This window comes from Gracilinanus agilis, chromosome 1 (genome assembly GCF_016433145.1).
Source record: "Gracilinanus agilis isolate LMUSP501 chromosome 1, AgileGrace, whole genome shotgun sequence".
Classification (NCBI taxonomy): Eukaryota; Metazoa; Chordata; class Mammalia; order Didelphimorphia; family Didelphidae; genus Gracilinanus; species Gracilinanus agilis.
Window position 1 is genome coordinate 332,825,672 of NC_058130.1, and position 27,396 is coordinate 332,853,067.

The following is a 27,396-nucleotide window of genomic DNA, read 5'->3' on the forward strand; positions in this document are numbered from 1 at the left end:
TATTTACAGTTTACTTTGTGAGAGATAATAAGGTATCGCTATTTCATTGTTTCTGTGCTAGTTGCAAAATAGAAAAATGAAGTCAATTTTATGAGCACAGCCTGTCTGGCATCACTGTTCCTTTTCCCTAGCTGTGATTTTACTTCTCTTCCTCTCTCAGCTGGCTCAAGCAAAGTGACCCTTCCAGATCCTGACTGCTGTAGTCTTTATGCCCGCAGGACTCTAGTGATCTATGAATGGTAGGGAGTCTTCTTTTCTCTGTCTTCTAACATCCATGAACTAAACTGGCCTATTACTAATTTCCTTTCTTTTTTATTATTTTATCTCCAAACCACTTCTTTCTCTCTACGATTATTCCAACTGCATCCCAAGTGGATGCAGTTGGATGCTCTTTGCCTCCTGACACCAATGAGCTCTTTTCATACTTGTCACAACCATTCATATAGATATGTCATATTGCTTGGTAAATCAATAGTCAAGAATCCACGTGATCTTGTAGAGAAGATAGCATTTTTGGAACAGAAGGAGAGCAAAAGCAAAGGAGAGTCTGTATCAAGGTGAGAAGGCAGTGAGGAAGTCCACAGGGAGTTACAAATACCAAATTAATATTATCCTTAGATCAGATATTCTCATTCAACTTTGGGAAATTTTTAAATCAGTTTCCTATCATAAGCCTCAATGTTTGATCCTTTGGGTTCCAGAATTTGATGGAGAAAAGTTTCTCAAATCCAGAAAATGGATTACTTTCACTTGAATTAAACCAAAAGTTAACTTCTGAAGGTTCCTGATACTCAGAGAATAAACTAAAGAAATTCTCATCTTTGATTTTTTTTTAATGGCAGGATGGCTTATGAGGATAGAAGGCAAAAAAAATCCTTAGCTATTCAAAATGTATAAATAGCTGTTCTATGAGCATAACAAAGACTCTATTATTATTGAACAAAGCCCTTTCTTTTTATTGTATGGTAAAATGGAAGGGAAAATGAAATAATATACATTATGACATGTTAATTTGTTTCATAGTGTGTCAATATCACTACAGACTGTTGTTTTGGTTATTTAGGGAAATAAGTTTGAAGAACACTGGGTTCATTAAAAAAATCTTTGTTCCATTTTTCCAAATGAAATATGTATGACCAATGATTATGAAATTGAATCCAGCCAACCTCTAGTGTTTTCAATTCCAAGATAATTCACATAATCACCACAAAGGCCCATATTTATCAGGAAAATTATTCTCTATTCTTGTTCACTTTTTAGGGAATTTACACAGGTGTTTACCTATTAGCTCCTAATGTGTGGCATGTTTATAAATTAATAGGCTTAGGAAAATGGACCTCTTTATTCTGGTTGAACATTGCCTAATTTTTAAAAGGACATAAGCAAGTAACTAAATTTCCACTATTGTGATAAAAACTTGGGAGAGCTACTAAGCGCAATATATGAAAAAGTTTCCCTGAGCCAAACCTGGCTACAGATCTCTTTTTTTTCTCCTCAATTTAACTTTCCTTGTGCAGGTAACAATTGTGAAATATAATATTACCCACCTCACCCTCCAAACAATAGTGATAATATTTTTTCTACTGTCTATTTCAAAAACAAAAATCCAATTGTGTATATATATATATATATATATTTTTTTTTTAAGTTCTTCTTCCTCACTCTGAAAATTAAGTGATGGATCTACAAAGGGAACGTAACATATAGAGCCAAAGATACCCTCCTTCTCCCCATCACACATGCATATCACCTTCTTCCCACCCTCTACATTCACTCAATTAAAATGAAAACATGTGTTCTCAGGTGAGAACTCAGCTGAGACTATAGCTAGGAACAACCTAGACAAGAGAGGAAGGAAGATTTTCCTTCAACTGCCCAACACTACTGCTGCTCATCCTTGGCACTCACCTGGTGGACTCCCATGTCCTGCAGCAGCTGTAGCAATAGCAAAAGCAGAGGCAGGAGAAACGGAGCAGTGGGTATTATCAGCCGTCTGTCCTGTAAGTTTAAAAAGAATAAAAAAATTATTTATGGTTTTATTTTGAGGTTTTGGTTTTATATGAGTATTCTCTTATAACAATGCCCAATATGGAAATATGTTTTGTAAGATAATACATGTATAATCCAGACCAAAGTATTTATTTTTTGGGGGGGGAACAGGAAGGAAGGGGAGGGAGACAATTTGGAGCCTATAATTTCAGAAAATGTATGTGGAAAATTGTTATTATATGCAATTGGGAAAATAAAATATCTTTGAATAAAAAAATAAAAAGGAAAAAAGAAATGGCATGATGGGCTGGCTATCTTCTGGCAAGAGCACACGCTCTGAAGCCCAGACTGAATAAGGGGCTTTTTTAGTTGTCCCCCCAATCCCTGGCATTTGTGCTATTCTAATTCATAGACTATACGAGGTCCTGAACAAAAGCATGGAGTGGATGATAACCTGTTTTTTGTGCCTACACAGCATGATATTAAGTTTGGAAACTGCTAGGAAGAGTTAAGATTTTCATGCTTTGTTTGGGGGGTTAGGAGAAAGCTATTCAGCCTTAACCTTTGTATATCTGTTTCAACAAGGTTCTGTCTAAAATCCCATTGAGCAACAGATCCACAGATAATGCCTATCAGGGAAGACAAGAGGGTCCCTTAACTTGAGAAATATACAGACATGGGGAGTCTTAAACCTTATCTTAAGCCTTTGACAGCAGGACCTCATTTCTATGCGAGGTATGATAAAATTATAGGGCCAGCTACAGGATGGACCTGACTCACTGAAGCTTCCTTTTTCATTTTCTTCCTTAACATCTCCCAACTGTAATGCACAAAGATGCCAAAGCACAGATTTGGAAATGGAGGAAATCGATAAGACCTTGTTTCCCTACCAGTTAAAATGCTAAAAAAGACCCAAGCGAGATCTAAAAGCAAGAAACATTGTTAGAAATATCATAGCCAGGGGGCAGCTAAGTGGCTCAGTGGATTGACAGCAAAGCCTGGAGATGGGAGATCTTGGGTTCAGATCTGACCTCAAATACTTTCTAGCTATGTGATCCTGGGCAAGTCACCTAACCCCCACTGCCTAGCCCTTACCACTCTTCTGACCTGGAATATTTAGACTACTGATTCTAAGAGGGAAAGTAATAGTTTAAAATATGTATATTTCATATAAAATAGATATATATTTTATATAAGTTATTTATTATAGATATTTTAGATCTATAAATTTTGTATATATATAATAGCCTACACAGGGAGATTGAACTGCTTTAATATGTAAGGGAAGGCTAATAGGAACTCCCTTCTTTGGACTACTACTTTATGTACCTGCATCCCAGATGTGGCAGCTAGGTGGTACAGTCTTGATAGAGCGCTGGACCTGCAGTTAGGAAGGCTCATCCTACTGGGTTCAAATCAAGCCTCAGACATTAGCCAAGTGACCTTGGGCAAGCCATTTAACACTGTTTGCCTCAGTTTCCTCAACTATGAAATAAGCTGGAGAAGGAAATGGCAAGAAAACTACCCCTGGGGTCAAAAAGAGTTGGATACAACTGAACAACATCATCCCAGATGTTTAAACTTACACTGGTGTATTCCCTGTGGATCTGAAGCCAGTGACCCCTTTGGAACTGGTGGAACATGCCTGTATCTTGCCATGAAGCCAAGAAGAAACTGACTGACTCCCCAGAATTTCATTCTAGTAAATCTGGTTTCAAATATGTACAAGTTTTTATGCATAATACCTTTAATTTTTCAGGTGTGGCTGATTCCTTGCCCCCAAAAGTACCTATTTATAAAGCAATTGCCACAAGATGATGGGGAAAATGGACAAGAGAGCAACTTTAATAAGAGCCCATAATTTTGTATCATTACTGGTTCAACTTAACAAACATCTATTAGGCTCGTACTATATGATCTCCTTCTCTGTGCATCTTTAAAAACAGAAAAACTAAACATGGTCCTTCTTGAAGGCAAGATAAATCACATGCTCTCTAAGATGCATTTCAAATTGTAGTGTTATGCACCTATTTTGTAATATTTCCTTTTTTTAAAATTGATTTTGCTAAAGAACATTTTATGACTGACCCTAGTTGTGGGAGCCTGAGAATTACTTTCTTTAATACTATAGTTCTTACTAGTTACTGTTGTGAGATGAAAATAAAGTGGAGACAAGCCCATGGTTAATATTTTCAAGTATACTATGCCTAAAACTGTTGTTTTAAGTCACAGACAACTTACAAATCAGATTGCTCAGTAACGTGAAATGCCATTTCCACTTGCTTAACTGGAATACACTTAAATATGGTACATTTAAAAGACAGATGCACAACATAAAATTTGGATCTGGGATGCTCCTGACAGGAATAAACTCAGGAGGTCTACTATGATTCCAAATGAGCAAGGGGTCTCCAAGCCACAACCCTTGCCAAATTGTTGATCTGAAGATTCTAAAGTTCTCAGGGTTCTTCAACAGAGGATCACAATGACCTAAGGTTCTCAGTCTACACTGGACACGTTCCACCAGACACCCAAACCTACAAGTTGACCCACACAAGACCTATTAAACTCATACTATATGATCTCCTTTTGTCTGCATCTTTTAATAGGAACAGGCTAAACATGGTCCTTTTTGAAGGCAAGAAGATGAAGCACATGCTCTCTTAGATACATTTCAGTCTTCAAGTTGCACATTATTTAATAAAATTGGTCTTATTTCTTCTTTTAAATTGACTTGGACCATTTCACAAGCAATCTTAGCCACAGCAGTCTGTGGGTTTTTTAATGCTCTATTTCTTACTAGAAGACCCAGACTCCCAAAGCAAAAGCCCACTGATGTAGCAACGTACCCCCTTGCCTTCACTCTAACCTAGGATCATACATTCAGGGTTGAAAGGAACATTAGTGGTTGTTTCATTCGATCTTCTTATTTTGTAGACAAGGAAACTAAAGCCAAAAGAGTCCAAGGGGTTTGTATAATGTCACATAGATGTTAAGAAGCAGAACAAGGATTCAAACCCAGTTCCTCTGACTCCAAATCCAAAAGTCTTTCTACTAAACTCTTTGTAGTTAAGTCATTTTTCAGTTGTGTCTGACTCTCTGTGATTCCATTTCGGGTTTTCTTGGCAGAGACACTGAACTGGTTTGTCATTTCTTTCTCCATCATTTTATAGATGAGGAAACTGAGGCCAACAGGGTTAAGTGACTTGCCCAGAGTCACACAGCTAGTAAGTATCTGAGACCAGATGAGAACTCATCAAGTTGGAGTTTTCCTGATTCCAGACCCAACACTGTCCATTCCATCACCTAGCTGACCCACTGAACCCTAGTGTATCCCTATACCTTTTAACTTTGTATTCAGTGAGAATTTTTGATTGGCTTCAATTTGGTTGAAAATGTTCCACTTTTCTAACTGTATTCCATTCATTGTTACTTGTTATAAAACAGCCTGATTTAAACTGTGAGTACAAGTGTGTCACAAAAGTATTGGCATTTTATTCAGGCTAATTGGAGTGATTTTGGTTTTACACTTGAATTTCTTTCTCTTCTTACTTTATATAATTGACAAGAAAAAATATTTCAAAGGCAACTATTTTAAAGTATTTGTATAATGGAAAAGTAACAAAAGGATTTTTTCCTTTTACTCTAACGATTTCACAGTATTTTTCGCCATGATGTTAGATTAATTTATTAAACAATATCTCTCAATTTTCAGTTCTGTACAGATCACTGCTATTATATATTCTAATATATTCTATGCCATAGGCCTGAGTTTTTTTAACCCTTTCCTTCTGTCTTAGAATCAATATACTATAGATTCCAAGGCAAAAGAGTGGTAAGGGCGAGGCAGTGGGTGTTAAGAGACTTGCTCAGGGTAACACAACTAGGAAGTATCTGAGATCAGATGTAAACAAGGTTCTCTTTACTACAGGCTTAGCTCTCAATTCACTGAGCCACCTAGCTGCCCCATAGAACTGTTATTAATGAGACAGTAGAATATTAATAGAGTCCTTCCAAAGCTAGAGATCCAAGATGATTCCACTTTATGTAGAAATATGTTTCATATAAAACATTTATATAGTATTTATTATGTGCCAGGCATTATACTAAATTCTTTACAATTATTATCTCATTTTATCCTCACAATAACCCTGGCAAGTAGGTGCTCTTATTAGTCTCATTTTATAGATGAAGAAACCGAGGCAAAGATAATTAAATAACTTGCCCAGGGTCATACAACTAGATTGTGTTTGAGGTTAGATTTAAATACAGGTCTTCCTGACTCCAGGTCCAGTGCTTTTTCCACTACACTGGGATGTCCCATCCTAGAATGGATCATGATATAATGAGGTTAAAATATTTTTCTAGGTACATAATTTCTCCCCTCCAAACCCTCAAAACATATCCCCTCTAGTGATTGGTATAAACCTATCTGATTCTAAGGATATTTGGCAAAAAAGTTTTTGATATGGATGCTCTTGATTTAACAGTGATTTTTATACAGATTAGAGTAGAAATAAGACAATGCAGTATATCGATTTATGTAAAGTAGTTTGGAACATTATTCTCTAAAAATGTTAGTGAATAGTGATAATGAAATTGGTTATTCGTTTACTTATTACTTAGAATAATATTTATGTCTAGTAGTCGATTTTTTGAACAAAATAACTTTTGTTGTTTTTTTAATTATTGGCACAGAGATTTGAGGATAAGGAGAAAAGAGGCAAATAAAATATTTGAAACACTGAAATTTCAGTTTTTATTCTTATATTTTTGATACTCTTAATACAGCCTTACCTCCAGGTGGACGATATCTTAAATGTCTAGGAGTCGAAGGTGATCTGCACGGTGAAAGTTCAGCAATTTCCACACCTGGAGTACTTTCTGAAACTGTTCGGTCCCCCGACACGGATTCTAGAACAGCTGCTTTAAAATAGTATAAATTTTAATATGCAGGCAAGGTTCCCATGCTCTTCCTGACAATAGCATGCATTATGTTAGAAAAAGCTCATTATGATAGATTAGCACCGCATATTAGCCTTCATTTTCTCTTTTGGCTTTGACACAACTCAAGTCACTTCTTGAAAGTTTGTTTTGGAGAAAATAAATGCCACTAAAGCTAACTTTTATTATTTATTAATAATTATTTATTTATTATTCTATTTATTAAATGTCACTAAGCAGCTTTTATTCCAGCCCCATTATTCTGCTATAAGATACAGATTCAGGACTTACTAGATACTCATTCTCACAATATAATCACAATTTTCAAGATATCAAGGATAGCCAGCTCTTGATTTTTCAGGAAAATGGGATGAAATCATGTCAATGAATTATAGCAATAAATAGATTAATGAAACTGCTAAACCATGGGATGCCCCTAACCAAATCTCTGGGACTTAAGACAGCCCTGGGATCCCTTTAGAACAGAGAGGTGGCACAAGTTTTGGAAAAAATGTAGGCCATAAAGGTCCATGAGTTTCTACCCCTAGAAAGACCCCTACCCACAGCACATTCCAGTATCTTTTCAAAAATTTAAGTAATTAATGGCAGCTATGTGGCTCAGTGGATTGAGAGCCAGGCTTACAGATAGAGGAGTCCTGGATTCAAATTTGATCTTAGATACTTCCCAGCTGGTGGCTTTGGGTTAAGTTACTTGACACCAATTGTCTAGCTCTTAATATTCTTCTGCCTTAGAAATGATATTTAATATGGATTCTAAGACAGAAGGTAAGGGTTTAAGCAAAAATATTTGAGTAATCTGAAAGGGGTAGAGAAGGTAGGAGGAGAAAGAAACCCACGAGAATAGAAGTAAGATTAGCCTCAAAGGTAAAAGTTTTATGGCTTTGGGTGAGCTAAACTTTCAACCCTGCCTGTGTCTCTATCCAGAGATTTTTTGTCATAGACTCCTGCAGTAAAACTATTAAATCACTCTCAGAGTAATGCTTTTAGATGTATATAATAAAATAAATAGGCTTATTGAAGAAACCAATTCTATTGAAATGCTGTTATAATTTTTTTTAAGTCCACAGACCACAAATTAAGACTTTTGGGTGGCAGCTCTGTGGCTCATTAGATGAGAGCCAAGTCCTGGGTTTAAATCTGGCCTCAGACACTTCCTAGCTGTGTGACCCTGGGCAAGTCACTTAACCCCACCATTGCATGGCCCTTGCCATTCTTCTGCCTGGGAACCAAAACACAGTATTGATTCTAAACCAGAAGGTAAAAGGTTTTTTTTAAAGTGTTTCTGGATTAGAATCCTATTACTCTATGGGTTGGGACCACAGGTCACTAGGGAGCACCGATTAAAATCTGAACTAGGCTCAAGAAGGAATTTGGGATAGTTTAGTCCTTCTCACAAACAGTTAACATCACCACCTTTGAAGGGCAGTTTTCATGATCCAGTGTACTGTCCACACCTAAACCACCAGCATAATCTGGCAAAACTGAAGCTTTATTCATGCCATTTCAAGTTAGAAGTTCTTTTTCCTAAGAGACAAGAAGTTCAAGCAATTTTAAACCACTTGGTTTCTTTCTTTTACTCAGGTCTTCCCAAGTCTGTAACTACTAAAAGATTAGTGTCCATCTCTCAGCAGGCATGTCAGCAAAACCATTCAAAACCAACCTACCCCTCTGGCCAAGGGCATGGACGGCTCAGACATTCCAATCCTAAGATTCACATGCAACAAGCTTTCCCTGAGCCTTCATCACTCCATTTTCATTCTGCTCCTTTTGGGAAATAAAGCCATATTATCCCTCTTGTTCAACACAAAAGGGTTGGGAGGAGAAATTTTTAGACTCCTTAACTTGAATGACATAATTACAATAAAGCTGGCAAACATGCAAGATGCATCCAGGAATAACCCCAAAATAAATGCTTAGCTGTCAGTTTTATTATTTTCTAAATAGTGCCTTCAAAACCCCTTAATGCAAGGCATCTGCTATGAAGAGAGTGCACAGAATACCAAATCTATGTTCTTAATTTGATTCATACCATTCATTCAATTGAGTGAAGAGAGAAAATCATTAGTCAGCAATTGCATCAAAACAAAAAACTTTCTAATGAGTCAGAGCTGGACTGTACTGAAATAGACTCTAAAAGTAAAGGAAAAACACCATAAGAACACAACAGGAAAAAGTTTCATCCTTGGAAGAGGAGAAAAGGGCATTTCCAAGAGGCTTGTCAACTCTGATCAAATTTCATGTAAATACAGCCCTGCCTAGAGATGGATGCGCCATCTTATAATCCACCAACACTGGGAAGAATCCAAGACATCTCTGCCCAGGCTCTCCCCGGGCTCCTCCGTCCTCTAACATTGCTGGGGGATTCCAGAGGTGGTACCACGTACCACAAGGAAAGGATACGTAAATGAACAGGTTTTTCTAGGGAAGGTGTGCTCCGCTATCAGTTTTTTTTAACCAAGATTCTATAAAGTAGGTTCAAAAATTAGGAGTACTCTCCTCCAGACCCCTGGCAGGCTATGTTTAAACCAAGATATTAAGAGATTAGGACTAGCCACATTCAGAGGAAGAACTGTGGGAGGAGAAACTCAGAAGAAAAACAACTGCTTAAACACATGGGCTGTTGGGAATATTATTGGGGATGAAGACACTAAACGATAACTCTAGTCCAACTATCAATAATACGGAATTAGGTCTTAATCAATGATACATGTAAAACCCAGTGGAATTGTACATTGGCTAAGGGGGATTTGGGGAGAGGGAAAGAACATGAAACATGAAACTATGGGAAAATACTCAAAATAAAAATAAAAATATTTTTAAAAATTTTTTTAAAGATTCTACAACCAAAAGAGAGAGAGAGAGAGACAGAGACAGAGACAGAGACAGAGACAGAGACAGAGACAGAGACAGAGACAGAGAAACAGAGAGAGACAGCGAGACAGAGACAGAGGCAGAGAGATGGAGAGACAGAGAGAGATTAGAAGCACAGCTAGGTGGCTCAGTGGATTGAGAGTCAAGCCTAGAGATGAAAGGTCCTGGGTTCAAATATGGCCTTAGACACTTCCTAGCTGTATGACCCTGGGCAAGTCACTTAACCCCCACTGCCTAGCTCTCACCACTCTTTTGCCTTGGAACCTATACACAGTATTGATTCTAAGATGGAAGGAAAGGGTTTAAAAAATAGAGACAGATGATAATGATATTTAAGAGTACTGAGGTGCAAGAGACCAAGGCAGATATGGCTAAGTAGGGTAGCAACAGTTAACATAGGTGCAGCTTATACAAATTTGGACAAGAGAGGCATGAATCAAATGAATGTTGCCTGATGGAATTTCAAAAATTATTTTCAAAACTTTTTATGTCTTTATTTTAGGGAAGTCAGAACTGAAGGTATTTTTGAGGATGATATGCTTTGGGTGGGAAAATTGATCAAAGGAAACTTTAACTAGCTTTTTTCAAATAGTGGCATACTAAGATAGTTTTTTCAGGAAAAAAAATTGCAAGGCAGAAGCTGTCACCTTATCTTCCCCAGACCTTGGGACTAGTAAGTCATGCTTCCTGCACTCTGCCTCCTCTCACTAGCTCTACCTACTTTGGGGAGCCTGAGCTTTTATCTCATTTTATCCAGTTTCATGCTCCTTCTTATATGCTATCTTCTTTAACAATATGAGCACTGGGGGCAGCTAGGTAGCTCAGGGATAGAGAGGGGGACCTGGAGATGAGAGGTCCTGGGTTCGAATCTGGTCTCAAACACTTCCTAGCAAGGTGACCCTGGGAAAGTGACTAAACCTCAATTACCTAGCCCTTACCACTCTTCTCCTTTGGAAATGACACTTAGTATTGATTCTAAGAGGGAAGGTAAGTTTAAAAAAAATAATGTAAACACCTTGAGAGAAGGACTGTTTTGTTGATTTATATTCATTTTTCCAGCATTTGCTACAATGCCTGGCACACAACAAACAATTAATAAGGTTTTTTTAAAAATTCATTCAGATAGCAATAAAGGAAATCTTTGGCCACAGTACAGCCCTAAAGGATGAAGGTATTATGCAAGTCAAGTATTTGTAGTACGTCTTCAAAGGAAAAACAGGAAATGAATTAACTCTTGCTGTAGGATAGCTCATTAGTCATTTTAAGTGTTAGCAGGATGTGAGCACAAGAGGGTATTTTGCAAAACTGAGATCCAATTCAGAAACAGAAGAAGTTCTAGCTACTGTTGAAAAGGTTCCACAAAAGTCTACTTAGGAAAACTAGAATTAGAAGTGTCCTTGGTTCCAAATTTAAAGGGGCATAAAAAAATGCAACATGGTTTGCTTGCCTTAAATAACTCAAAGTCTAAAAAAGCCACAATGCATTTGTCAGATTGTGACTGAAATACTTTGGCAAGGTGCAGTGGGGTCATAGAGCTTTTCATCTATGGCCTCCATTGACTGTCCTGTCAAACACTACCCTCTCTTCACCTTCTCCCATTTCCCTTGCTTATCTCCACATGTGCCCAATTTTACATACTCAGAAGGTTGGTTGTAATAGGATTCATTTTTTAATATATTTTTAGAAAATAAAGATTTCATTCCTTTTGGAAAGACAGAAAAATACGCTGGAAAATGAAGTGAAAGCTACCAAAGGCATGTAGTCTGCTCAGAAGTCTCCTAATTAGATATAATGAAGCTTTCTTTCAGAAAAGATTTGGAAGGCACTAGACATGGTGAGCACTGAACAACACTGCAAAAAAGGAAAGTGACTGCAACTTAACATGCATGAAGTGACTGAAGTGGGAGCCATCTTTGAATCTGTGTTCAGATATACAAATTAAAGCAGAGACCAAATGAAAAGAAAATACTACAGGCAATTCTAATAGCTCTAGCCTACACTGTTCAAATGAGCTACTGCTAGAGGAAAAAAAAAGGAAAATGGGGCATTGGAAAGACATTACCGTGGATTACCATAATTTTCTATACAACTTTAATTAATTTTAAGTAATCACCATTGGAAGACCAAAAGAGACCAGAAATCACCTGTCAGTAAACACTTGTTTCCTTGCCTAATAGAATGACATAGCAGTCAACTGCAACAATTTTTTGTTTAGGCTATAAGCTCATTTGCTAATCATTACAGAAAAGGAAAGAAGAAAATTATAAACAATTATGCCTCATAAAACAGTGAAGAACAATGGAGAACAGTGTTCTGGAGAAGGCTGGGCATAAGATATAAATTACATCTCGTCACAAGAATGTTAATAGATCAAATTAAAAGAACAGATAATAGATGAAAGTTGGAACCAATCTATTAGCATTTTACAACAACTTATTTTCAGTCTGGGAGGCAGAAAACGGTATTCAAGGGAATTCAATCAAAGCAACAGATTATTGCTACTACCACTATTACTCTACTACTACTACTGTAAGCTAGGATTTATTTAGCACTTTTAAAGTTTGCAAAATGATTTACACATATTAGCTCATTTTAACCTCATGACAAATCGGAAAGATAGGTGCTATGATTATCTCTACTTTGCAGATGAGAAACCAAAGCAGACAGAAGTTAAGTGACTTGCCCCTAGTCTCAGAGCTGGTAGGAGTCTGTTTCTAGATTTGAACTCAGACTTCTAGTCTCCAGGTCTAGTATTCAATGTACTTTAACATACAGAAGAAATCTGTGTTGAAGGTGACACAACACAGAAAGCGTTGGAGGATTTTCTGGTGCTCATAAACTATTAAGAGACCTGGAGGAGGTTTCCTAGAGTATTAATAGGCAATGCTATCAATAATCCCAATGATGGAGAATTTGCAAGATAAAAAAAATCACACAAACAAGAACATATGGATGAAGTAATCATTTCTATTAGTTCAGCCTTGCATAAGAGGTAGGGCATTTGGTTGAGTGGATGGTAACTAAAAGATAGGCTATAACATATTTGCCACCCTTGTACACACATGAAAAAAAAACTCTTTTGTTTATGGACAGAATCCGTCTTCATAACAGAGCTTTCATTTCTCCAAGCCCTAGAACTTCAATGCATACTTGAGTGTTATTATTAAGGAACTGGAATTAAGTCCACTTAATTTAAGCCCTTTATCAATTCTTATGTTAGGCATTTTATCAATCACCATTTCTAAATCATAAACTAAAACTCAATACTTACAGACATACATTCAATTTAGTATGGGAAAAAATGCCAGCAGCCTTTTCTTTTGCAAATCAATGTGAGTTGGCTAGGTTTTCACAACATGCAACATTTTCTCACCATTTCTTGATCCTAGGTTATAAGGGATCAGCACTACAAAGACCTATTAAATGTCCTTCACACAATTCTTGCCTTCTTTCAGCCTTTGCACTTAAAAGACAGGCACATCCCTCAAAGGTAATCCTATCTAGAAATTTATCCAGATGTGTTTCACCTAGCCTGGTTTCTTTTAATTTATACCATTGATGTCAAACTCAATTAGAAATGGGGATCAAGGGCACTAAACATAATACATAAGGATCCCTGTGGGCAGCATATTGACTTGGGAAACTCTACATGAGCATTATCTATGATCTGTCATATATTTTTTAATATTTCTCAATTATACTTTAATCTTGTTCCTACAGAATTTAGGAATTTTGTGGAGCAATGTGGCCCAGCTAGTATGTTTGACCTACTAGACCTATTTCAGATCTTTTTCCAAAGCCTAGCCTAGAACTGATTTCTGCTAATTTAAGAAGCCCTATCTCCCCTCTAGACTACAGCCTAGAAGCCTTCATGAATCCATCAGTAGAGAGCTAGGGGTCCCCATCATGAGACAGGTCCATTACATATATATATATGGATAATGGATAATATGGATGACATGGATAATATGTATACATACATATATACAAACATATATACATATATATACATATATATACACACACACACACACATATATATATATATAACAAAACAAGAGAGTTCTAATAAAAAAACAAGAATTTAGTTGATTCTGCAAAAAAGAGCAGGGTATGGCATAACTAATACCAGACTATTTAAATAACTATTCTAGAACAGGGAAAAAATAGGAAGAATACAGTGGCTAAGCTATTGTGATAGTTCTCATTTTTTGTTTGGTTTTCCTTCCAAAAAAATTGAGTTGATGATCTTGCCACAGTCAAATTAAAATGTAGCCTTTGAGAGTGGAGGTACAATAGAGAGGAGGAAAGATTGCTTGGGTGGGAGACAAAAATAACCTAACACTTCTACCTAGAGAAATCCAGATGGTTAAGGGGGTGGAAGCTTTGCTTAGAACAGCAGCGTGAGGTTCTCAATATTATTGACCGAAAACTGTACAATTTTCATGCAAAACCAAGTTAGTCACTTGAAAACCTTCACTGTCTACTGGGCAAAGATAGTGTTTGTTACAGGGGTGGGACATGGAGTACAAGCCTGGAATTTATCATTTCTGCTTAAGAAGCTGGTAAGTACTGGGATGAGGAATGTTGATTTCTGGCATTTTCTAAACATCCTGAATTCAAAAAGTATAAGGAGGTAGGTTCATTGTCTTGGTCTCATCCCTCCCCTTTGACCATAATTAGTTTAAAAGCTGGGAAGAACTTCCCATTCTGTCTCATCATTCCATACTGAAGGGGAACTTTAAGACAAGCTATCATTCCTCCCTCCCACCAACAAAGTTCCTTATGTCCTGATGACGATGGCTCCTGGAGGCACTTGTCAAGTCGTGCTCCACTCCTCATCCCCAGAAAAGAGTTCATCGTAATATAGCTCAGGCTTGTTGTTTGTTAATGGCTTTTTAATTATCCTCCCCATTCCTCCTCCTGAGTCACTAACTTGTCAACTTAAAGGATTTTATGTTAAACAATATGTTGCTTTTGACAATGACAACTGCTTTACTTAAAACTCCATTAGGAGCCTCACCAGGGAGTTTATTTAAATGATCTGAACCAGACAGTGTAGGATTTAGGGGTTGGAATGGAAGAGGGAGAGAGAAGGCTGAGCTTTTATTAGAATGCAACTGCTTTCAATTTGGATACTTCATTTAATTTCTTATCCAACTTTCATCATTTATCTATTATACTGAAAAGCGTAGTTTGTGATCATCTATAAACAGAAATTTAAAGCTAGAGGGGACTGAAATGATCTTCTAATCAATTTCCTCATTTCTCAGATGAGAAAACAGAGGCCCAGAGAGACTTTTCCAACAACAGATAGTTAGGGGTAGAGCTGTCTCTTTTCACAAAGGTAAACAGAATATATTTCATGGAGGGGGGAATAATAAAGGCAAAATTCGAGATTTTTTCCCCCACATCTCTAGTTTTATGTGGAGTCATGCCACAGGGATTTAAATTCTCACCAAAAACAAACTTAACCTTCTGAAGGGCTGGCCTTAGAGTTTAGAGCCTAGAAATAGTAACTGATGTTATAAGAGAGAAAGAGATGAGAGTAAGTGTGACAAGGTCCACAGTCTCTTCCTTAGCCCATTCAAATTACATCATTCAAAATAAATGCCTTTAAAAGCAAAACTACTAATAAATCCATTTTTACTCGAGTGAGCATGGGGAGAGTTGACCCTGGTTTACATCCTACTCCCCTCCCATGAGGACCGAATGAGGACTACAGGATTCTTTCTCCTCTATAGCCATTGTATTCCTTCTACTTTCTAAGCAGAAGTAGGAAAACTAGTAAATGGGCACTAGGGTTCCAGAAGGGTGGGAGGATAGTTGACTAGTGCTGTGCAGAGCATGTGGCAGCTGAATAATACCTCTTCGGATATTTCGTCTTAGCTTGTTACACAGATCCATGCGGGGGTTATCTAAATTCTCTTCTAGAGGTCCGGGGCTTTGTTCTGGAGAAGAAGGGCCTCTGCTAAGATCCAATGGTACTTTACCAGTGTGGGGTGGTGGGGATGTAGCAGGGCTATAAGTTGAGGTAGGACTGCTGGTCGTGGAGGAAGCAGACAGGTCTAGGGCTCCAATTTTTGAGTTCAGGGGGGAAGTCAACGACAGCTTTCTGGCTCTAACAGGGGAAGAAGTTCTGGATACAGCCAACGGGGGTGGAGAGGAGAATTTTCGACACAGATTTGGTGATTTTCCATCTGCTAAGTGTTCACCTCGATTGTTCTGACTGGTAACAAAAAACAATTCCAGAGATCTGAAAGTGAAATCAAGTTGTAGCCAAGTTAAAAATGGATTTCCTGAATGCCATTCAAGAGCATTTATTCTGCATATAAAAGCTATGATGTGAAACATCAAATTTATGCTTCATAGTTTTCAAATCCCATCCAAGTACTGTTAGTGCATCCTAATCATCTCCACCCCCCCCCAAAAAAAATCCCTACCCGACTATACGACTACAAGGAAATCCCTACACTTTGCAGATTCTATCACATCAACTTCCCAAAAATATTATTAAGAAATAATAACAACTCACATTTACATAGTGCTTACTATATTCCAGGCACTGTGCTAAGCATTTTACAAATATTTCATTTTATCCATACAACTCTGAGAGGCAGATGCTATTATATAATTCTCATTTTATAGATGAGGAAAGTGAAGCAGAGGTAAAATAACTTGCCCAGGGTCATGTCATGCAGCTAGTTAGAGTTCAAGACTTGAACTCAGGTCCTCCAGATTCTGGAGGCAGCTAGGTGGCTCAGCAGAGAGAGTGTTGGGTGTAGAGTATGGCATCCAAAATCTGCCTTTGGACACTTATTTACCAAATGACCCTGAGTAAGTCATCTAACTTCTCCCTTTGAGGCAGCTAGGTGGTTCAGTAGAGTCTTAGAGTCAAGAAGACCCAAATTCAGATCTAGCTTGAGACATTCAGAATCTGTGTGACCCTGGGCAAGTCACATAACTTCTGTTTGCCTTAATCCACTGGAGAAGGAAATGACAAACCACTCCAGCATCTTTGCCAAGAAAATGCTATACAGGGTCGCTAAGAGTTGGACACGACTAAATGACTGAACAACGACTTCCTGACATCAAACCCAGGGGTCTATCCACTGTACCACCTAGCTGTCCTTAGGAGACAAGTAGACTTAAAGTATTTAATTTCCCAACATACAGAAGGAAAATAATTGGCAACCCTGAGCCCTCAGTCCTCTGGAGTGTCCATCTGAGCAATATCTATTAAATCCCTGACTTCCTCCTATATGGCTTGAAGGATAATCAATCCAAACAGCCAGTGCAGATCCCCACAAGTTCTTCGTATGAACAGCAATGCTCATTTGCACTGGGAAGTGCTTTAGTAATCATTTAATGACATGAAAACTCTAAGCGTACCTGACAGGGATGGATGTGAAAGGTCTCTTGTATATGTCAGACAGCTTCTCCAGGACCACAGCTGCTGTGGTGAAGATACGGTAAGTGTGCAGAAAAGTGTTGAGAAAGTCAATACTGAGAAAACGCAAGTCTGTCAACCTTTCCAAGAGTCTTTCCACACTGGCGTAGCGAATCTGGGGCACTTTGCAGGAGTTTAATGTTTTGCTAAAGCAGATATCTTTATCGTCTCTGTGAAGACGGGCATCAGACCTACACAATTGATGAGGAAGATTGTTTTCAACAAAATCCCATTCAGGCAGACATTCTCATTCTCTAAAAAAAGAACATAGTTTTTCTTTTTCTTTTTTCCCGCCTTCATTATGACCTCACTTAGCATTTTAACTAGAATCTATAAAAGAGCCAGATATATGTACACACACACAAAATATAAACCTTATGTCTCAAAAGTCTTAGTTTAGCTCTAAGCTTTATAAAGCACTAAGACTTTAGGGATACCCTGTATTTACAACAAAAAATGTGATATGATAGAGACAGAGAGGCAGACAGAGACAAAGAGAGACAGAGACAGAGAGACAGAGAGACAGAGAAAGAGACAGAGACAGAGAAAGAGACAGAGACAGAGAAAGAGACAGAGAGAAAAGACAGAGAGACAGAGACAGAGAGACAGAGACAGAAAGGAAAAGAGAGATAGAGAGAGAAGAGACAGAGAGAGAAAGAGAAGAGACAGAGAGAGAAAAGAGATAAAGAGAGGGAGGACAGAGACAGAGAGACAGAGAAAGAGACAGAGAGAGAGAGAGAGAAAGAGACAGAGAGAAGAGACACAGAGACAGAGACAGAGAGACAGAGACAGAAAGGAAAAGAGAGATAGAGAGAAGAGACAGAGAGAGAAAGAGACAGAGAGAAGAGAGAGATAAAGAGAGGGAGGACAGAGAGACAGAGACAGAGACAGAAAGACAAAGAGAGACAGAGAGAGAAGAGACAGAGAGAGAGAAGAGAGAGAAGGAGAGAGAAAGAGGGAGGAGAGAGAGAGAGAAGAGAGAGACAGAGTATAGGAAGAAAAAATCTATTGAAAGTATTTCAGCTTGGGAAAGTCATTTTAATGTTGAGAGTGGAGAGGAGAAACCATGTATCAGTGCCTCTGAATTCCTTCTCTCTATAGTTAGCCTTTGCTTTATAAGGAAAATCAGCTAACATACCAGCATCCCCAAAGAAAGAAAGGAAGGATGTGGACAGGGTGTGTCACAGTCCCTGCATAAAATATTATAGCTGGCAGGGACCAGCAATCAGACTGTGTGATTTCTAAGTTGGTTATTATATTTATGATCTGCAATCTGGTAACCTCAGAGATCACCTAGTTAGAGCCCTTTGTTTTATAATAACTGATATTTATTACAGGGTGTCCCAAAAGTCTCAGTGCAGTCTTAAGCTTTTAATAGTACTGAAGCTACTTTCATAGTTTAAAACTGTACCAAGAATTTCTAGAAAGCTGTACACCACACTGAAAATTTTGGAATACCCTATATACAGGGTTCTTCAGTTTGCAAAATGACTGAGCCACATTTGAACCTCTCAAAAATTAAGTACTACAGGTATTATTATCATTATCATCATCATCTCAATTTTTACAGATGGGGAAACTGAGGTCATATTATACTTGACCTAACTCACACTACTAGTTCAAAGTCATAAATAAAATGTGAACCCAGGTCCTGCCTGACTCCAAGACTAGGACTCTTCTTCTCAATGAGGAGAGCACTTATAAGATGGAATAGGGACAGCTAAATAGCATAGTAGATAGAAAGACAGGCCTGGAGTCAGGAGAATCTGGGTTTGAATCTGGCTTCAGACATTGGCTGTGTGATCCTGGGCAGGTCACTTAACCCTTTTTTTGCCTAGTCCATGTCCTTCTGCCTTAGATAATAAGACAGATTAAAAAAAATATGGGGTGAGACTCAAGTACAGGATCGACTGAATCCATTTGAAACAGAATTGTGCTTAAATATTAACAGAAAATCATAACAGTAATTTTTTAATTTTCATGTGCAACAAATAGATGTTCTTGAAGTTGCATTAAAGGAGAAATTTCCCCTTTTCATTTTTTCTCCATTTTTTTATTATGCATCTTTTTATGTGGACAACTTGCTCTAATTTCATAGTATTCCTCCTAAGGACAGGTCAGATCTTCCACTTCAATCCCAGAGTTTAGACAGCTAATTGTCAGACATTCAGGGAGAGAATAATAGAGAAATGGCTTAGAAGTCACAGCCTCAGGCCAAAAGAACTGCTCAACCTTTCCAAAGAATATTCCTGATTTCCTCTTTTATTGTGGCATCTTCAGTAAAGTGACTGTGGTCATTAATAAACACAGTGACCTAAAATCTGTGACTTTACTGCAGGTTCTAGGATTTGCTGGAAGGGAAGTCCATGCCTATGGGATCAGCATCTATCAATGCTCTAAAATTCACTCTAAAAGTCAATAGCTTGCTTGGAGGATGCCTTTTAGGCCTTTTAGATCTCTGGGGTCCTGTTCAGCATGGGACTGTTGTTTTTAAAGAATCCAGAAGAGTTAACCTTCTCAAATAAATATTTAGCCATTTGCTTTTTCAAAAAATTTTGTTAATTTGATCAAATTATTATCAATGAAAATAAAGAATTAAAATATTTAAGTTTCTTTGTAATTGGTGCCTGAGAACTATATCATTTCCAAAGTGACTATTGCTGCATGAGTTAATGATATTTTTTTCTTCTGTCCTCTGCCTCTTTCACTACAGCATTTTCCCCCTGGTCTAACTCCACTATCTTGAAAAAAGCTTTGGTACTTTCCAGTGCAGCATCACTCAGAGAAAACAGGCCGTCAACAGATGCAACACCAAAATTAGACTAACATGAAATTTAGACTATACCCAAAAAGAGTATAAATTCTGAGATCAACACTACAGGATATCACTTTAAAGGACACTGTCACCTACTAAATGTGAATGTTTCTATTCTACTTATCATGCTTTTGTACCCTAAGCATCATTCTGAACTCTGCAGCTTTTTACTGAAATTAGATTATTTGAAACACCAGAAAAGGAAGAAAAATCTAACGGCCAAGATAAAATGAAAATGTGATTAATTACAACACTGCCCTTCAAAATCCTGATTACATTTTCATTTTAAAAGAAAAAAAAGACATTAAATATTATGAAATTATTTCATTTTATTAAACAGCAACTCAAAGTTTTTATTTTCCAAGAGAGCCCCAAAACAGTATGGCATCTCATGATTTTCTAACCATTGAGAAGATTTTTTTTAACCTGAAAACAAAATCAGCACATGTTAATTTATGAGCTACTAAATTAGGCAGCCTAAAGTATAAAGCTGAAGTTCACTCAATTTTAGGTAAAAGGTTCATCTTTCTTTTCCTTTAAATTTGTTTTGAGTGTAATAATATATCCAATTCTGACTTTTAACTTTTAATTTTATATGCCATAATTATTTTTTAACTTAGTCTTTTTGCATTTTTTAGTCAAACTAGTAAAATCCTAGAAAATATAATGCTGAAGGAATCTATAGTTAATACTTAAAGATTACTGACCTAAAAAAAAAAAAGAAAGAATTAGGAGACAGAGGGGGAAATTAGGTTATGATAGATGGAAATACATAATCAAATGATCATAATTACAAATATGAATGGGTCAAGCACATCACAAAATGGAATAAGATAACAGAATGGATCAGAAAAAGAAGCTAACATTATGTTTGCAAGAAAAAGACTTTAAACATAAAAACTCACACAGTTAAATACAAAGGTATAGAATAAAAAAAAACCTCTCTTAGCTGGTCACTAATAAAGTTTCTTAAGATTAAAATCAAACTATTTCAGTACTGCCAATTAGATGTTCATCTATAAAGTAATACATATTTTTTCTCTAGTGCTTTTATACTTGTATTATATACTTTATTTTTAGCTAACATGGTGCTTATTACATAGTAAAACTTTCACCACTGGAATGATGTTTAACTTTAATGATGTTAATTCTTACAAATGTACAAAAGCAAGAGATCCAAGAGGAAATCCTATATTCATAGTTTTTAGCTGCATGCAGAAATTATTGCTTCTTCAAACTAAAAAAAAAACTCTTTCAAGGGAAAATGAGGTTTAAAAAAAACAGAAGAGGAAAAGCATCATTCAAATAACTATTCTACCTGGACACAATCAATTAATTCTATCAGATATTTTCCAGAATCAATCAATAAACATTTATTAAGTGCCTACCATGGGCCTGGCACATTTTGTTCCATTCCTAATAGGCAAAAAGAAAACAAGATTTCTCATTACCACAGGTTTTTCTGAGAAGTGGAACATAATAGATCATATGGGGACATTAGTTCATGGCCTCTAAGTTCTCTTCTAACTCTAAAACAATAATCCTATAAGTTGACCAGAATAATTGAAAATTAACTTTCAAAGATGGAAAAGAAACCAATGACTAACAGTGGCAAAAAAAAACAAAAACAAAAACAAAAACAAAAAAACCTCTGACCAAAGGACAAAGAATCTATAGAATATTCCAGTTTTCTTTGTAGCCATTTTAAATTCCAGATTTTGTTTTGGTAGTATGTTAGGACCCAAATCAGGAATGGGGTGGAAGCTGAGCAAACTACTCCTACAAAATGTAAACATAATAGGCTGAAAAATACTAAACAAATAGCTTCTTAGCTTTCTCTGTAAACCGTGGGTAGAAGAAAAATGAGCTTAATCATTTAAGTCATTCCAACTTTCTTCAAAATTGATACTGATCTGGAGTCAAATCAATTCTAATTGAAATATTTTGCAAGGGTTGCTAAAACCAACAAAACAAACTCTTGCTTTTTCTTCATCTGTAAACACTGGTCAGTGTTAGCTCTCACAATTACTTCTCTTTAACAACTGACCAGTTTTTAGCCTTAAACTTTAAAATATATCCATTGTTGTTGTTAAGTCATCTTTCAGGTGTGTCCAACTATCCATTATCTCACTTGGGTTTATCTTGGCAGAGATACTGAAGTGGCTTGCCATTTCCTTCTCCATTTCATTTTACAGATGAGAATGGAAGCTAACAGGGATAAGTGACTTGACCAACGTCACACAAGTAGGAAGTGCCTGAGGCAAGATTTGAACTCATTAAGTTGGGCAGTCTATCTGCTGCCTAGCTACCTAGCTGCCTAAGATAGCTTCACCAAATTGAAGGAAAATTCAAAAGTGAGACAAAACTATCAGGAGTCAATGATATTATTCTTCTGCCTTAGAACCAATATTTAGTATTGATTCTAAATCAATGGTATTTGATTTAGATGGTACGGGTTTAAAAATCAAAAGAGTTGATGATACCTTTAGAGAAATCTTCTAATAAATGGTTGTGATGAGACAAATATCTATCAGTGTTTCCCCACAACTTGGAGAGGGTTAGGATTAGGTCCATCCCTTCCCACTCCTCCTACATGGGTTGGACCTACCTTCCTCTTTTTCTGCCAATAGGGATTAGTTTTCACTAAAAGGAGGCAAATCTGGTCTCCAGAAACTGACTTGGGGCAGAGCCAAAATGGCGGCTAATGAAGCCTAAATTGCTCTGACAATCCTTCCAATCCAGTAACTGACTGGTTTCTGCTCTCCTGATGTAGCTTCCTGCTTACCTGCTCATAAAAAGTCTTACCACATGGAATCGGATCTTCCTGATTGGGTGAATTTCTGAGCATCATGTGATTCACCATTTCCTACCTTGCAGATCAGGCGTGTTTCCACATGAAAACAAAGGGAGCTATGCCCACAAAAGCCTTGCTGTATAAACTTGCTGTGTTTGGGTAAAATAAACCTACTTTTAAAAGTTCACCATTCAATGACTCTTGATGGTCTCAAGTGGTCCCAAGATCAAACCTGATCTAGGAGAGTGTTGGCGTTGGGCCTGCCTCTAGCAATGGTCATCGTTCATAAAAAACTGAAATATGACCTGACAGCAGCTAAATCGACTTTGGCAGGTTGGATAATACAATTCTCTTCTATGGCTCTCTTAGCAGCTACACCTAGTCCAAGAGTTTGGGCTTGGTTAAAAAACGAGTGAAGAAAATGTCCAGACTTACTTAATCATATGTGGCACGGTCACTTTGGAATTTTCTTCAAATACTATTGTCATTAAGCCATTGCACCGAATGTTGTCAACACACTGTGAAAATAAAAAAAATTTTTAAAAAAGAACCAAACAAAAACACAATCATTACAATCATCGAAAATGTGGCCCAATGAACATTTGCCATCTTTCTAAAATCCTAGGTTTTCAGGAATCAGAGGACAAAAAATACTACTTTGCAGGTCTATAATGATGAAACAGCAAAAGAATTGGAGTCAGAGGGCCTGGGTTCAAATCTGACCTGAATCATATATCTACGTACCCTGGAAAAATCACTTTCTGAACCTCGGTTTCCTCAACTATAAAATGAAAAAATTAGATGAGATAGTCTGTACTTTACTTTCCAGTCCTATGGCTCTGACCTTATGCCCCTTTTTGCAGCTATCAAACACTGAAAAGCTGATGTATGATTTTGGGAGGATCCATACTTGTAATCTCATTTGAAGTAGTTGACTTGATGAAGAGACTCCTTCTACCAAAGCGAATCAGCAATTGGGCTACAACTTAGAGTGCTTGGGGCATGGAGAGGTTAAATGATTTGTCCATTTTCATATGGTGTGGTGCTGCTGTTGTCCCATCATGTGTGACTTTCTGTAACCCCTGTTTGGGGTTTTCTTGGCAAAGATACTAGAGTGGTTTGCCATTTCCTTCTCGAGCTCATTTTACAGATGAGGAAACTGAGGCAAACAGGGTTAAGTGACTTGCTCAGGGTTACACATCTAGTAAGTGTCCGAGCCCAGATTTGAACTCAGGAAGATGAGTCTTCCTCAAACAGGGCACAGCCCTCTATCCACTCTGCCACCTAACTGCTCCTTCACTTGGTTAGTATATGACAAAAGGAGTGGATCTGAACCCAGGACTCTTTAGTCCAGAAAACTGCTCTTCCATCATGTAGTAAACATCATGTGCTATGCAAGTCTCTGGTATACATTTCTTTTTTAAATTTTAATGTTTTATCTTTATTTTATTTTAATAAATGATCTCATAAGTTCTCCAAAGTTATGTGATTCATGTTGTTTCCCTCCCTTCTTTCCTCCCTGCTCCCAGAGGTGACAAGCAATTTAATCATATAATCAGACATATTTCCATGTTATTCATATCCATAAGTGAATAATCTTATAAAGCCCAAACCCCAAATAATATGCAATTTAAACAATATGTTTTATCTGCATTTATCTGGCATGCATTTCTTTAAGGAGGACAGACATGAGAATCCTTGGTTCCTTTTCAAAAATATGTTATTGTCAGAAAGAATACCTCAGTGAGATTTACTTTGCAAATCACAGTGAGATTACACAGTGGAAGGAAGTTCTGAGTTCAAATCTGACATTAGATTCTTGCTGTGCATGACCATGGGCAAGTCATTTCAACTCATTTGCCTCAGCTTCCTCACTGTAAAATGACAAAATAGTAGCTCCTCTTTCTCATGGTTGTTGTAAAGATCAGTGCCTGGTACCTACTTTATTAGCTATTATTATTATTATCATTATTATTATTATTTTGACATGATAGGGGTTAAATTCATGAACTCTCTTCATCCCCTTTGAATAGTCCTATATTGTCACCAGGTGGTTGCTCTAAGTGATTAGGACAGGTTTCCTTTCCCTTTGCAGTATCAACATTCTAATGCACCAGAAACATTTACTGAGTGTCTGTCTTCTCTTTGCTAACCATCAAATGTTACTCAATCTCTTTCTTTAGGGATCTCTCATGGGATCCAGAAAAATAAAAATGTAACTTTAGTCTGAGAAGTTTCTGAGATGGTGAATGGGGCCAAAGGGGAGTAAACAAGGCATAACCTGCCAAGAAACTAAGTCAATTAGATCCTGATTCATTGTTCTAGAACTTGGAGGGTAGAAGGGAAAGAGGAAGAAAAGAGTACAAAAACTAGAGCCAGGCATGGAGCAAGCAGTTGGGGTAAAATAGTGCTAGGGTAGAGGTAGTCCTGGAGCAGGAGTTCTTCCAGGGAATGTGCTCTGAAGAAGTAAGGCTGCTCAGTGAGAATGCTCTCTTCTTCCTTTCACATTCCTTTCCTCACCATCTTTTGAAGTCCCTCTCTTTGCCAGGGTCAGCTCTTCTACATGTATCCTCAACCCCATCCCCTGCCACTTTCAAGTTTTTCACTTCTCTATCAGGAGATGAGTAACACGCTATACCATGATTTCTCTGAAAACCTGGTGGGTCATTACATTGATTAGAGTTCTGCATTCTTTCAAATTTGTTCATCTTTACCATACTGTTGTCATTATATAAGTTCTTCTCCTGGTTCTGCTCACTTCATTCTGCATTAGTTCATATAGGTCTTCTCAGTTTTCTCTGAAAGCATCTCCTTCATTATTTCTTACAAAACAATAGTGTTTCATCACATTCAGATAGCATACCTTGTTCAGCCATTCCCCGATTTATGGACACCTCTCATTATCCAATTTTTTGCCACTTCAAGAAAAGCTATAAATGTTTTTATATTAGAACTACTCCTTCCTTTAATATAACCTCTTTTTTTAATATAAACTCTTAATTCTCCCTTTTCTTCATATTTCCCTGTTGAATGAAATATATTTCTATATCTAACTCTTTTTATCTGTGTATATGTGCATTCTTCTCTACTTTGACCAATTCAGATGAGAGAGGGGTTCATATTAATTACTTTCCCTTTCAACCCATTCTTCCTTGTTCATATAGATGTGTACACTGCCACTTTCTCTAGCAGATTGTCCCCATTTTATCTCCTTACTCTAAATATCCAACCTCTCCCTTTCTTTGTGGTTCCTTTCCCACTTCTGACAAACACAATGAATCTCTCCTATCCCTTCAAAAACCCCTCACTATCAATTATCCTATATCTCTGCTCCCTTCTCCTAGCAAACCTTGTTGAGAAAGCTATTTACACCTGTGCCTCCATTTCTTCTCTGCCTTCATCATTCGAATGAAACTCCAAATGATCTCTTATTTGCTCAGTCTAATGGCCTTTTAAAAATTCCTCATTCTATCTGCTGAAATTGACGGTATCGATCACTTTTTCCTCCTGAAAGCTCTATCCTTGCTAGGTTTTCATAATACTGCTATTCCTGGTCAGTCTCCTTTGCAGTTTTTCAGTATATCACTGGGCAACTAAAACCTCAGTCAAAAAGACTAATCTTCCTGAATTCAAATCTGGTCTCAGAAACTTACCAGCTATATGATCCTGGACAAGTCACCTAACTCTCTTTGCCTCAGTTTCCTCATCTGTGATATGAGCTGGAGAAGGAAATGGCAAACTACTCCAGTATCTTTGCTAAGAAAACCTCAAATGGATCACAAAGATACAACTAAAACAAATGAACAACATTCATATTATATGCCCTAGCCTAGGATTAGTTCTAACTTGGGCCTTCTTCTGAGGATCCAGAAAACAATATTAGCACAGTGGCTAATAGATAGTACATATGACATAAATGCATATTTTCTTTCCTTCCTTCTCCTCCTCTCCATCTATATTAGCTCCCTTGGTGTTGTCATTAGCTCCCACGGGTTTAATTTTCATCTCTGTTCAGATGATTCCTAGATCTTTATAGCCAGTTTTAGTTTTTCTCCTGAGCAAAAGCACCACATCACAACTGACTGAGTATTTGGATATACCATATCTCAAATTCAAAGTGTTCAAAATAGAACTCATCTTCTCCCTAAAACTCCCCCTTTCCCATTTTCCTTATGATTGTGCAGAACACCACTATTCTCTCAGTTACTGAACTCACCAATTCTGTCTTCCTCAATTCCTCACTTTCACTCTTCTCACATATCTCTTGTGGTTTCTACCTTCATAACATTTTCAATATATATGCCTTTTTCTCCAATCATATAGTCAATGCCCTCATCCCCTCCTGCCTTTACTAATGCACTAACCTTCTAACTATTTTCTTGGCTTCAGGTCTCTTTCCATTTTAATCCATTTTCCACTCAGCTGCCAAAATGATTTTTCTAAAGAATAAATCTGTACAATAATTTTGAGGTATCATCTCGCACCCATAAGATTGACTAAAATTATAAAAGG

At 37.2% G+C, this 27,396-nt stretch overlaps 1 protein-coding gene across 3 annotated transcripts in view; it reads right to left on the minus strand.

Annotated features, from left to right (window-relative positions):
- The window catches only part of RASGRF2 (Ras protein specific guanine nucleotide releasing factor 2), a 337,564-nt gene that overhangs the window by 132,346 nt on the left and 177,822 nt on the right, over positions 1 to 27,396 (minus strand). The window contains exons 13-17 of one of the 3 annotated variants that reach the window (XM_044662962.1): positions 23,320 to 23,402; positions 17,218 to 17,466; positions 15,819 to 16,081; positions 6,787 to 6,912; positions 1,909 to 1,998 (exon numbers count right to left, since the gene is read on the minus strand). In XM_044662962.1, coding sequence (XP_044518897.1) covers positions 1,909 to 1,998; positions 6,787 to 6,912; positions 15,819 to 16,081; positions 17,218 to 17,466; positions 23,320 to 23,402 — 811 coding nt within the window. Of the gene's footprint in view, positions 1 to 1,908; positions 1,999 to 6,786; positions 6,916 to 15,692; positions 16,082 to 17,217; positions 17,467 to 23,319; positions 23,403 to 27,396 lie in introns of all 3 variants that reach the window. The other 2 variants (XM_044662957.1, XM_044662951.1) reach the window with 2 other exon arrangements.